A 14,470-nucleotide genomic window follows, 5' to 3' on the forward strand; every position below is an offset into this window, starting at 1 on the left:
CAGAAAGGTCCAACTTTATTCATCAACATGTTTGGAACTCACAGAACTTTTCTTTGCAGCAATATTGAGCTAAGGAGATTAGGATCCATCCAGGCCAACCACCCCTGAAGAGCCACATAACCTTTATGTTCTAGTTGAGGTATGGCCAACACCATATGACTGTGATGTTTCTCTTGGAAAGTATGTTCAGAGGTCTCCTCTTTCTTCCTTCTTCTATTCCAAAATCTATTGACTTCCTGTAGTGTGCCAGCTATTTTGTTAAATTCTGATGCATAACAGTGAGACAAACATAAACTCTGCCCTCATAGCGTATACAGTCTAGACAGGAAAGCAAATCTTGAACAAATAATGTTAATAATGTGATAAGTGATTTGAAATAGAAAGGGAAGTAGTAATGGAGGCATCTATGTTACCTAGTTCGAAGGTTTGAATTGCACTCCTAAGGATGAGCAGAACCTAGTTAAAAGAGTGAGTTGGTCATGGAAGTACAAAGTGGGGAAATGAGAGGGATTGGGAGGAAAGGAGGAGGATGAGAACATTAAGGAAATGAAACATGAGAGGTGACTAATGGAGGGACTCATGCTTCTGGAAATAACTAAGGAAAATAAGAAATATGGGTGTATACCTGGGAGCCTTCAGAAATATGGTGGACTCTTGATTCTCTTGGAATTCCTTCTCCTAGCAGGGAGGCTGTCTGGACACAACTGCTCCTTATCCTTGAGGCTAACAGGAGTGGGTAGTGATGTCATGGCTTTGTTTCAGTGTGGGGATGGCCTTCTGGAAGGTTATATATAATCTGAGGAAGCTGATAGGCAAGGGTTGAGGATGAAATCACTTCATATGAAGCACAACCATGAGCTGGAACTCCTGAGTTAACATCATTGGTATTGGCTCAAGATTCTGGGGACAGATCTAACAACTTCATCTTTATCTAACAAGGTAGATAAAGATCTCAAGGCATAAAAATAGGCCATGACTTCTATTCAGTAGCTTCAATAACGCTATGCTATTTTTACACATAATTGCACAATAAGTCTCCAGTATTCTTGCCTGGAGAATCCCAGGGACAGGGGAGCCTGGTGGGCTGCCGTCCATGGGGTCACACCGAGTCGGACACGACTGACGCGACTTAGCAGCAGCAGCACATTAAGTATTTGTGAAGTAAATGAAAGAGTTCACCTTATAATATCAAAAATACATGGATGTATCTTCATTTACATAATCTGGGAGGGAAGTTTATGTTTATAAGCTTATTTTCATAAACTTCAGTGTAGTTTAACTACAGTTTATATAATGAAACACAATACTAAAACCATAAAACATCAGGGAGAAGGAATATTTAATTTTTTTGAAAGATAAGATGCTAATGTACAGCATGCGGAATATAGTCAGCAATATTGTATTAACTATGTATGGTGACAAATGGTAACTAGACTTATTGTAGTCATCATGTCATAATATATATAAATGTCAAATCAGTATGTTGTACATACAATATAATATTGTGTGGTCATTGTACTTCAACTACAAAAAGATAAAATGTAAGATAATAACAAAGTATTATTATGCTGGATATTATTAAATTCTAGCTTTTTTGGTTGTGAAAAATGGTTTCAAGTTGTGTTTTGCTTAAGTCTTTGCTACACTCACACTTTCTATTTTGTGTTGATGCAGACCTTTTCCCATCCACCAAATATCAGGTAGCACTATGCACAGAGAACTTAAAACTTGACAGAGCTGTAAAGAGGAATGTTGCTCAGTAGACAGAAAGGAAGCTGGAATGTGTATCTTGGTCTGCTGCTAACAGAGTTATAAGCAATAGGACTTTTATGACTCTGTTTTCCTCATCCATAAGATTAGATGAGTGCAAGCTGACAAAATCACAAAGCTTCTCGGAGGCACAATGAGACATACATGTTGATAGTTGTTCAAACAAGATACTGTGAAAGACACGATGTGACAGTCACCTCACTGTGACTTGCCCTCTGCTCCTTTTCCTGCTCTTCCTCCCTGTCCTGAGTGGAGAAATCCTCACGTATCACCCTGACTCAGGCAGCCCCGGGAGGTGGGCAGACTGAATTCTTGAGGGTTCCCTCTAAGAAAGGGAAGATTTGTCCCAAACTTTCTTTTTACTCAGTCCAGGCCACTGTATTAGCAAACCTAAAGGCCAGTGTTACAAACAGTTTAATGCTACAGAAAGATATTGTGGCTTCTTTTTAAAAAGTAGGTTGTTTTAGATCCTTAACAATCATTAACTAATGAATGTCTCCTTTTTAGACATATTAAGGTAAAGTCTTCTTGACTCTGTTTTTGACTTAAAAAAAAAAAAATCCACTGGTTTCTCTCTTGTGGTTCAGGCCTTTTAGAATTTGTAGGGAGGAGGGTGAAGCTGTACAGAAAGCCTGTGCTGTAAACAAGCAGTAAGGTAGGGAAGCTTAGTTCCACCCACACCTGAGCCCAAAGCTCAGTTTAACTTCTGAAATCACAGAGAAAGTAGGTCAGAGGGACTTTGCACCAAGCCTACTTGGGCTCCAGTGGCCCCCTGAGGGACTGCTTGGCTCTTCAGCGCCCCTTGAGGTTAAAGGCAAGGTTTGTATCTGAATGGGGGAAGGGAGGCTGGGAATCTCCCAGCTGTGTCCATAGAGAAGCCTTAACTTGTAAACAGCATTAGGGAATCACATTGTTTGAATGGATCATAATTCTAGGATCAGTCACTCCTAGGATTTTGGTGATACATCCTGACATCTGTCAGTTCTTTTGAATGTACTTATTGTCCAATCAACCAAGTTTTTGTTAAGCTCAGCTCTCCCTTGCTGAATGACTGATAGTCAAAGCTATCTCTGGAGGCAATTTTGAGAGAAGAAACAGAAAGGAAAATGCTTCCTCAACCTTTATGCACAAACATATTGCACAAATGAAAAGAGAAACAATTATCTATTCACAGTGTTTCATAATTTTATTTTAAATTTTATTATATATTCTTCTAAAGGAAAGGAAGCTTTACTTATTAGAAGAATAAACAGATTCTTCCTCTGGGGTTGTCTCCCTCAAACAGCACAGTAAAAGTGTAATCGTTGATTTGTTTCAGATAACACCTGCTAAACATACAGGTTCTTTAAAACTGAGCAAAATATTAACATTTTTCAAGTTCTCAAGATGAATCTCTTGAGCTCTTCTTGGGAGACAGTAAAAAGGGGGAAAAAAAGGTGGGGGCAGAGGGCAAAAAAGCAATGTGATTTTGTCTTCCTCTTGAATCAAACAGGAGTAGAATTTCGTTCCAGAATATCATGTGTACCTTTCACCCGCCTGGCACTGCATGAATAGAACTCAGTGTCCTTGCCCACTGCAGAAGGCTGTCCTGGTGTTTCCAGGCCAGGTTATTTTGAGGAATAATGCACTTTATAACACTCTCAGAACACTAGTGTCACTCAGGGATTCCACTTCCAGAGTCATCCCTCCTCAACTCTGGACTCATGTATCTACCTTTGACTTAAGGAGTTTGTCAGTCTTTCTGAGCATTGCTCCATCTCTCTGCTCACTGATAAAGTAGGTAATGAATTAATAGATTGTGGAAATGGCACTGCTTATACCTGGACCACTTTAGTACATAATTATGACTTTCTGTCTATTCCTAGAAGCTGGCATGTCTGTTATGACTTATTGTAAGAGAGACTTTGAGGGCTCCAAAAAAGGAGAGCTGCATTTGGCCGGGCTCTTAGAAGTTTTCATGGAGGAAGCTGCATTTGAGATGAGATTTAAAGAATGGGAACATTTGATATGGAATTGCTGGGTGAAGGGCACATGGGATGGAGAGAGGGATCAATGCTTTGGGAACAGGAACAGGAAGATGTGTTCAGAGGATACTGATGGTACGGCTGGATTCAGTGATATTTCAGAACCCTGGCATCACTTGGAGGACTTTTTCTTCAAATACAGATATGTTGGGCCCCACCTCAGATCAAATGGAATGTTTTGTAGAGGAGCTCAAACCTCAGTGTTTTGTTTTTTATAAATCTCCCAAGATTATCCTAAAGTGCATACAGAGCTGAGAAACTCTGAGCTATGCAGAGCCTACAGACAGCCCTTGGAGACGTGCCTGAAGAGTAGGTGATTAGGAACAATTTCTTTTTTTAATGTCTTTAAAGGTATATGGCTTAATATTTCCCCTACTATAACACTGCTGCTATAATGACAGATTTTACACATAAAAGGTATAAAAATTAAAATTTTGTTTGGGATGAATAAAAATATCATTATTAAATTATTAAATTTATTTAAAGATTTATCATGTATGGATAATTAAAGATGTACCATGGGCCAGACGCTGTCTCAGGTGATTTGTTTTGAGAATATCACAAAAACATTGAAATCATGAGAGAAGTTCTGGGATGTGAGAAATCTACAGTTTTGAGAATTTACTGCTTTGACGAGGTAATAAGAACACACAGGTACATTTGAAGTCTGCGGGTTTTGAAGAATGAGAATATTTTAAAAGGATGAGGCATGTGGGGTATAAATTTGGATTGTAGCTTTGCCACTTACTAGCTGTTGTAGGCTGGTTATGCATCCCCTTTGAGCTGCATGTTCACACCCTTAAACCCACAGATTCGCTCTGAGATTTGAGTGAAACCTCTGTAGAGCACCTGGTGAGCAGGAAAAAGTTAATTTTTATAGAGTGTACATATTCATTAAACTGAGTAAACCTCATTCTCAAGTTTACACCAAATTTTGTTCTTCTGGTAGGAGGCACGTGGTGTAATAGGTAGACAGAAGCTAAACACTGCAGAGTCATCTATCCTTCACTGAGTTAGGCAAATTGAGACTGTATTTGCCACAAATTCATCAGGTGCTTTAACTCAATACAACTGGGGAGGGAAAAGGCGGAATCCTCTTTGAGTACTTTGCAGGGACACAGCCTTGAGCAAAAGCAGCAGATACATGTATCTATGCATGCTTTCTTTGAGTATACCACTCATAAATTTCCTCCTGACTCTCAGTTTTCTGTGTCTGTAATGCTATTACAGAACTATTGTGATGCTTCTCAGGTCAATTCTGAGCTACTTTGAAGGCTCATCTTACACTAGGTGACCTCAGAAATATCTAGTTTCACTGCATTCTTCAGTCTGTGAAAATAGTATCCTTTCTTGGTGTCTAAAACTAGAGAATGTTTCCAGAATGAACAAAGATAAGGGGAGGAGCAGTTTAGGAGACTGACCAAGGAAACCAAGAGGACTAGGTTGTTTACTCTGTTGCTTGAGCCAGTTATTAATCAACTCTGGAGGAGGAAATGGCAACCCCCTCAAGTATTGCCTAGAGAATCCTATGTACAGAGGAGCCTGGCAGGGTACAGTCTGTGAAGTCACAAAGAGTTGGACGCGATTGAAGCAACTTAGAGCCATTAATCAACTCATAAGATTTGAGGCAATAGAATGTTTTTTAGATTATAAGTTCCTCTTGGTTCAAAAGTCACTAAGATCTTTTGTGAAACAACATCTGAACATTTGATTCACATGTATGTTCAGAACATAACAAAATATGTTCTCACCCCCTGGGCCACCAGGAAGATAGCCTCTCATGCTGTCTGGCATCTTTCTGAGACAAAACAGCCTTTATTTTCACACCTTGAGTCATAAAGTGCATTTATTCTTATTTCATTGAAAGAATTAAGAATTCCATTTGGTAATAATGAAATTAAAAAATTGAAACCTCATCCCAGAACTGATGGTAAATAGACTCATATGAGATGACTCCACCTATTGGACAAAGTGGTGTACTCCTACTTCTATCACCCGTTATTAATAAATGAACCAAAGATGTGGGAGCTTCACTAAGGCACTGTGAAAATCACCTGGAGAAAAATAATTTCAGATGATTACTTGATCATCACAGATGGAAAAGTAGAAAAGAAATTAGAAAACTTATTTTATCTGTTACAGGGCAACCACTAAGGGGATTTCTTATTGCATTTTATGTTTTAAAATGTCATAATTCCTGAAAGACCAAGACATACATTCACTATTTATCAAGTCTTTCACAAATATTTGTTTATCTGATTGTGTCTGTGTTGTTGATCTGTGTCTGCACAGAATGTCAAGATTTTTTTGGTGGCTGCACTGTGTAGCTTTTGGGATTTTAGTTCCCTGACCAAGGATTGAACCTTTGCTCCCTGAAATGGAAGCATGACATCCTAACCAGCAGACTACCAGGGAATTCCCAGAATGTCAAGATATTTAATTAACTATATATCTGTAATTTAGATGGGGGAAATGAATGGCCTATGTAGAGTAGTATAGAAAAAACTAATTTCTGAGAATAAATATGCTAATTATAAATTTGAAATCAAAGGACTTGAGTATTAACTATTATTAGATTTTAATTAATTGGTTTCTATCCTACCTTATTTTGATTGGTGTTTGATTTATTTTACAAGTTAAATAGCTTTCTATGCCTCAGTTTCATTTGCAAAATGAAGATATATTAATACTCAAAAATGGTTTACTAGATGGATGATTGTGTGCTCAGCACATTGATAAATATACACTGGAAACACACAGTCCCTGATATCAGAGAACACACTCTTAAGAGGAAATACAGAAAGAAGTCATGCTAATATGAGGCAATATAAACAGCAATATACCCCAGCACATAGAATTATCAAGGAATGGTTGCCAGCTCAGCCCCAGAAGCAAGTGGAGTTATACTCAAGGAAGGCTTCTTGGAGGAAGCAAACTCTCAAGTAAAACTTAAAGGATGAGTGAGAAATAATAAACAAGGAAAGGAGGGTGGAGACCTTGGGATGCTCCAAGCTGAGACTACTAATGGATTCATAAGATGACATTACAAGAGGGGCATTTGACAAAACCAAGGTTCTTGGGGCTCTTAGGGAATATCAGTCTTAACTAAGTGTACAGAGTAGAATCCCAAAGAGACTCTAATCTTGAAAAGTAAGGTGGTAGAAGAAGCCTCAGAAGTGTCCCAGAGGGCCTGCCATGGGCCTTCTGGAAACTTGGTTTCCCTTTTACTGGCTGACAGCTGACATTTTAGTTTCAACCTTCCAAGGAGCAAACACATTGCTTGGGCTTAATGTCAGGAAGGCCTGACCTCTTTATTGGAGTACGACTTTATTTATCACATAAGTCATGAAAAATACCATGTGAGCTCGATAAACATGAGACCAATGAAGTGGTTAGTGCTGCCGAGTCACCTTCTAACCCAGAAGTGTTGTGAATGGAACACTGATTTCCAGAAATAGTATTCCAGAATCTGCTATGGTTCTCTTGGTATTTTAATAATCAACATCTGCGTTTTACTTCAAAGTTTTGTTATCTTCCTTGGTGACAGCTGTAGATTTTTGTTTTGCTTGTTTGGTTTGGTGACTGATAGAAAAAATTACTATTACAAAATCATTGTATTTTTGGTAAACTGTTTATTTTGTATTGGGGTTTAGCTGATTAACAATGTTGTGATTGTTTCAGGTGAACAGCGAAGGAACTCAGCTATATATATATATGACAAAATCATTACATTTTTTAAACTAAGTGTTTGAATTATATGAAAATGGTTTATTTTTATATTTATTATAATTCCTTACTTGTTTGTTCATGGCTTCAAAAGAACCAGTTTCCCTTTAACCTTTAAAAGGCCTGTAAAGACTTTGTGTTTTCTTCACAGATACAGGCTAGTTCCAAAGGTTTATTTTCCTGAGCAAATTCACGATGTTGTACGTGCCACGAAGTACTTCCTGCAGCCAGAAGTCTTACACAAGTATTCAGTTGACCCAGGCAGAGTCGGCATTTCTGGTGACAGTGCTGGTGGGAATTTGGCAGCTGCCCTGGGCCAACAGGTAACAGAGATGCCTGAGGTGCTGGTGAAAGGAGGGTGCATGTTAATGTTCAGCAGACAGCACGTGTCCACTAGGTATGGCAAAGGTCTAGCCGGGTAGGCTGGTTACTCAGGGGCCAAGGTATTGAGATGACTGCACTTGGAAACTTCTCAGAGATCTTTCTGAAGTAGGAAAATGGATCATTGAAAGAAGTGTCATCTCTGAGTCTTTGGAAAGGCCCTGGTTACAATTAATGAGAGAAGAGAGCTAGCATTTTAGCATCCTACCCTTGCCCCTCAGGGATATGCCTGGAAATTAAGTTTTCTCTGCTCCTTTTCCATGTTGGACTTGAAAAACAGAGTATTTTTGCTTATGTTTCCATTGCTAAGATTGTTTCCTTAAACTTTGAGCCAAATTAAAAAATTTAAAAGTGTTTGTTAATATAAAAGAAAAAGTTAAATGTTAACTTTTAAGTTAAGTGCTTCAGGCACTTTGAATGTTAAAATATATGTTAATCTGAGTTTTACTTCAGGGACTTCCCTGGTGGCTCAGACAGTAAAGCGTCTACTAGACCTACAATGCGGGAGACCTGGGTTCAATCCTTGGGTCAGGAAGATCTCCTGGAGAAGGAAATGGCACCCCACTCCAGTATTCTTGCCTGGAAAATCCCATGGATGGAGGAGCCTGGTAGGCTACAGTCCATGGGGTCACAAAGAGTCAGACACAACTGAGTGACTTCACTCACTCACTGAGTTTTACTTGGTTAAATTCTGTCTAGCTCTAATGGCATCCCAAATTTTGGGCAGCTGTGTAAATTCAAAGATAAGTACATTTTTTTTCCCTCTAATGGGTTAAATAATTTAAGAATAGCATTTTTGTCTTCTTACCTCCAAATTTCTTTTGGCATTCTCAAATAGCATCTGCCTTTTCATTTGTGGGATGTCCTGATTTCTTCTCTTTCACTGTAATTAAAGAACTCAGTTCTCTGCTTGGCACTGGTAGGTTTGCTATCCACATGTCCTGGTGCACTGCAGAGAGAATCACGGGCTTTAAAACCAGACAGAACTGGGTGGAATCCAGGCCCCCCTAGGGGAGGTGTGCGGCTTTGGGCAAGTCTCAGGAAAATGAAGATAGTGCCATCTGAATGAAAGGCTGTTGCCAGGACTTAGTGAGATGATGTATGTACAGTTCTTGGCATGTATTAAGAACTGCTTTTATAGAGCAACTACATCTTTCCTCAAGATAGGGTTCTAAAGTCTGTTGAGAAACAAAATTGTTTGGCTGAAGTTATCTTGAAGATTGTTTAGTAGCCTGTGAAACACAGTGACCTAGTTAGCTGCCTTTTAGATGTTATGTAAAAAATATATCATTTTAGACACTAGAATTACAAAATGAGGCAATATATTTGCATTTCAGGGAGACCTGGGGGAATGGAGTTCTGCAGTGGTAGGGGTTCAGTCACGTTCCCATCTCAGTTGCACTCTCAGACACACACTCGTGAAGTACAATGGAAGGTGCACTGCCAGCATGATTGAAACTCCCTCCTTCTCACCAGCCGTGAAGACTCTAGGCTCATCAGAGGAGAGACCCTGAGGTCCTATTAAAAGACTTTGGAGTCCCATCATCTGTTCATTTAGCTTTTCATACCCATGTTCTCTGGAAGAGTCAGACTAGTTTTTTCTCCCCAGTAAGGCACTGCCTTTTGGGTCTTTCTTGGGAATACAAAACTATCCATCCATAACACCCAGCATGATGAATATTATGCCAAAGGATAGACAAAGAGTGTTGATGGGTGTTTAAAGACCTAAGAGATCACGTACTTTTGAAATGTTCACTCAAAAGTATGAGTTGCAAACATCACACCTTTCTTAGTAAATATCCAACAGCTTGAAGAGTGGTGGTGATGGTGGTGGCCATTCAAAGTGAAATGAAATAATGTGTTTGCTTTTTCTTCTCCAGTTTAATCAAGATACCAACCTAAAAAACAAGCTCAAAGTGCAAGCTTTAATTTATCCAGTTCTTCAAGCTTTAGATTTTAATACACCCTCTTATCAGCAAAATATGAACACCCCTATTCTGCCCCGGTATGTCATGGTGAAGTACTGGGTGGACTACTTCAACGGCAACTATGACTTTGTCCAGGCAATGATAGTCAACAATCACACGTCACTGGATGTGGATGAGGCTTCTGCCCTCAGGGCCCGTCTAAACTGGACATCCCTTTTGCCCACTTCCATCACAAAGAACTATAAGCCTGTCATGCAGACCACTGGCAACTCCAGGATTGTCCAGGAGATCCCTCAGCTGCTGGATGCCCGCTCTGCCCCACTCATCGCAGACCAGGAGGTCCTTCAGCACCTCCCAAAGACCTATATTCTGACCTGTGAGCACGATGTCCTAAGAGATGACGGAATCATGTATGCAAAGCGTTTGGAGAGTGCGGGTGTGGAGGTGACCTTGGATCACTTTGAGGATGGCTTCCACGGGTGCATGATTTTCACCAGCTGGCCAACCAACTTCTCAGTGGGAATTCGGACTAGGAATAGTTACATCAAGTGGCTGGATCAAAACCTGTGAAGGAGTGAGATTTCTGAAAAGCTTGAGCCCCTGCTGACGACCTACACCTGCTTTGGAAAGACATTGACTCTTTAGTCGACTAATTTCCTCTCATTACTTATGAATTATGGAATCTCTATTCTCTGCAGACTTCATTTTAATTTAATTTTAGGAAATGCTTTTGAGTAACATGAGTGCAGAAACATCTGAATCTTGTTCTGTAAGTGGGCCAGTCTCTCTGTTCATGTTTTAACCAAATTGCTACTAATGCCCACAGCTACAGACAGCAGGGTTAGGAGCTGGAATTCGGCTTGGGACTTGCCTCTGTCAAGTTCTTTTTAGAAGAAATTCTACCCACTGCGGATGACCTTTAATGAGTAAAGAAAATGTGGGCTCTTCTTCAACTTGCTAGAGTTTACTTTGATTTCAGAGCAGTGTTAAATATGTGTACTTCAAGGTCAGTGCTGGGTACCAAATGCCCTCTGTTCTTTATGGATGGGTGGCTTTGTTTCCTATGGGAATTTTGGCAAAGCTGTTCTAGCAAGGACAAGTTTCTCAAATGACTTTCTTCCTTTACTGTTTTAATTTATATGATAGCTATCTATAAGTCCAGTTGGATTATGATAATACTTGAAAGTTACTTTCTACCACTATTATTAGAAAATATGAGGTTGCATGCACTGGATATCTGCACACCGTTGTTTTTTGGTTATGCCATCTCCCTGGGGGAGATCTGGGAGCAAATTTATTTAGATTTAGAATAAATGTTCCTTTACAAAACAAGTAAAAATAGACAAGTGAACCAACCCAATGTTTTCATAATGGCTACATCTGACATAAGTTACTAAGAATAGTGTGTATATAGTTGGCATAGTCAGAGAAGAAGATACATTTAATATTAAAAATATGAAAAATGCCTTTAGAGGGTCTAGTTTATTCTTGAAAACTCAACCTTTTCACTTGTGTAGCTTTAAAATGGGGCTATTTTGGTATATATAATGTATCATTTATTTTTTAAGTTATTTAATGTTAATATATATATAGCTAGACAAGATTTTTCGGATAAAGTCAGTAAAGAATATTAAAGATAATGATGTTTTTTTAAAAAAAAAAAAACTACCTTAAGGTTTAAAAAGTGACTTTAGAATTATATCCACAAATAATTTTATGGAAAGAGGTAAAATAGCTATTAATATTATTATATATTGAATATAAAGCCTAAATATTTTGATGTTTATATGCATAACAAATTAAAATAATTAGACACTATGATTACACCTAGTAAAGTCATCTAAGTTCATAGTTCAGTAACTTAGATGAGATACGCACTGGTCATTTCTGCTCTCTGTGGTTGGAGGAGCTACTTCATACTCTTGTGGTGATACCCTTCATTATCACCTTCCAGCTAGGTCTGAAGTTGCAGTAGACCAAGTTTCATTTCATGTGAAGCCTTCACTGCCAGTGGGACATCCTTGGCACCGAAAGAAGCTCCAATTCTGATTCGACTTGACTATGTTTTTGCTCCTTCCTGCCACTCTTCCTACTGCTCCAATCTGTGCTTCTTTCAGGCACTGCAGAAAGCAGACATACAGCCAAGCCTTGATACAGTAAATTCACCAGTGGAAAGAAAGTAGAGCCTTTTTACTCATTTGGAAGATAGGTATTTCCTACTTATGAGGATGAAATAACAAATGAGAATCTGCATATTTATTATTCATTTATTATTTAAGTTACAAGCATTTTATGTACGGAAGTAAATGCAACAGTGAGTATATGTGTGTGTGCCTGTGTGTATAAGAATAATCATACAGATTAACCTGCTAATGGACTCAGGCAAGTCATTTACCATCTCTGGGCCTTTTTTGGCTGTCCTCTAAAATCAGAGAATTGAACAACTTTATGAGGTATCTTCCAATTATACATTCCAACCATTTTGTCAGACTGGCAAATTGTATTGGCTTCTTCTTCAACAGTGTTTTGTTTTGTAGGTCATTATTTCATATACACAGACATATGCAAGATCAGTTTTTTTTTCCTAAAAAACTTGAACTTTAGTTCTTATTCTATGATAGCTAACCTCCTCATATAATACTATTCTTTTTTACATCATTTGAAGGAACCAATATTTGGATCTTATTTTGAGGTTATCCATCTCTAGGGAAACAAAGAAAATATAATACATGCACAAAATTCCTTAAAAAAGGCATTTCCCCCCAAAGTTGTGAGCCAAATTTTGTAGTAACTACAGACAATAAATCCAGCCCTTCTAGGTCTCCAAAGGGCTCTCTCAGATGAAAAGAGGGAGTGAAAGAAAAAGGGGGTCTTTTTCTTGAGACTTGAATGAATGAAACTTGAAGCATCTCAAGTTTCATTAAAGCTTATATTGGGAATTCCATGGTGGTCCAATGGTTACAATTTGGCCCTTTCACTGCTTTGGCCTGGGTTTGATCTCTGGTCAGGGAACTAAGATCCTGCAAGCCATGTGACAAGGTCAAAAATAAAGCCTTTATGTATGTGATAATGACTTACACTGTATCCCACCTTGCTTGAAGTTTTCCTTGGGATAATAATTGGGAATCATGATACACAAGAACCACTAGATGCAAGAGAGGCTTATTGCTGTTTAATCGCTAAGTCATGTCCAACTCTTTTTGTGACCCCGTGGACTATAGCCAGCCAGGCTCCTCTGTCCATGGGATTTCCCAGGCAACAATACTGGAGTGGGTAACCATTTCCTCCAGGGGATCTTCCTGACCCAGGGATTGAACCCACATCTCCTGCAGTGACAGATAGATTCTTTACCACTGAGTCACCAGGGAAGCCCACAAGACAGGCTAAACCAACCAAAATCTGAGTGCTAAGAATTCCTTTGGGAAACATACAGAGTTTATGTTGAAGATATTTTGGTTTGAAATGAGTTTATTTTAAGTTCTGTTCTTATAAAAAAAGTTTATGCTCTGCAAATTGAGTTTTTTAAGTGTTATGGCTTTGTTTTCCCATTTTAAGAAAAGAAGTGGACAGTCTTTTTATAATGTTTGTGAAATGTGAACATAAATATATGATGAAAAAAATCTGTGCTACAAAATATAGTGAAGTATAAGTTAGTTAATCTTTTATCATTAATTTGTGAAGAAGTTAAAGACTTGTATAATTATATTTGGGAATATAATATTTTGTGCATGATCTTTTAACCTTTGACTTTTTGCTTATTTCTCACTGCAAAGGGGAAGGCAGATTTTATGAAGGATTTTGGTAGCCAATCTACTTTTGTAAGACGAAAATCCACTGTGGAGTTAGGAAAGTATAAATCTGTTTTGATTCATGTTTGTAAATAAACTATCTCTGTCTGGAAATGTGCCTATTTCACTTCCCCTCATTCATTTTCTGGTTCCCATCTCCCTTTCTCTCCATACCCCAGGTCCCTAGCCACAATGCTGCGCAAATCTTCACCCCCTGGAGTCCTCCAGCTCCCTTTCAATTACTGAGAAGGGCTCAGTGGCCTCCTTTATGGCATTCATTTCATGTCTGGATATAGTATGTGCTGCTCATACTGGAAACCTGCCTTGAACTGGCTAGAATAGTCATAAAAACTAGGCACTAGGCAGACCCTGTAACAATCTGAGGACTTTCAATACACATTAGAGGTGTATCACAGTGCATATGAATTTGTATTTGAACAAGTTCAACCAAAGAAGTATTGATACCACTGAAGGCAAGTTTTCACACTAACCCTGACATTACAAGTAAAGCTAATAATTTCATGATTGAGTTTGTTATGCTCAGTTTACTTCAAAATCATAGGAATTAACAAAAAAATTTTTTTCAGAATAAATTGTTTGATTTGGTTCTAAATGGTCACATACATGTGGATAAATTAGATTTTCCTATTCAATTAGAGTTATTTTCATCCTCTCCAACAAAACCTCTGGTGGGTGGCTATATTTTGCTGGTGGGATCCACTAATGGTTCCTTTGGGGCATTTAAAGTTCTCCTTTGGGGCATTTAAAATGCACTGTATGTGTTTTAGTATTGCTTTTTCTTGTGATCTTTCTTTTTTAATCCCCCATTTTAAAAAATCTCATATTTTCCAAC

The 14,470-nt window shown here is 38.5% G+C and overlaps 1 protein-coding gene across 2 annotated transcripts in view; it reads left to right on the plus strand.

The window, feature by feature from the left end:
- NCEH1 (neutral cholesterol ester hydrolase 1) overlaps positions 1-13,731 on the plus strand; it is a 64,014-nt gene extending 50,283 nt beyond the window's left edge. For both annotated transcript variants that reach the window (XM_005889918.2, XM_070373118.1), the window contains 2 exons: positions 7,672-7,843; positions 9,782-13,731. In XM_005889918.2, coding sequence (XP_005889980.2) covers positions 7,672-7,843; positions 9,782-10,399 — 790 coding nt within the window. In that variant the 3' untranslated portion in view covers positions 10,400-13,731. The remainder of the gene's footprint in view (positions 1-7,671; positions 7,844-9,781) is intronic.
- The last annotated feature ends 739 nt before the right edge of the window (positions 13,732-14,470 follow it).

The sequence above is a fragment of the Bos mutus genome, chromosome 1 (assembly GCF_027580195.1).
Source record: "Bos mutus isolate GX-2022 chromosome 1, NWIPB_WYAK_1.1, whole genome shotgun sequence".
In the NCBI taxonomy this organism is placed as follows: Eukaryota; Metazoa; Chordata; class Mammalia; order Artiodactyla; family Bovidae; genus Bos; species Bos mutus.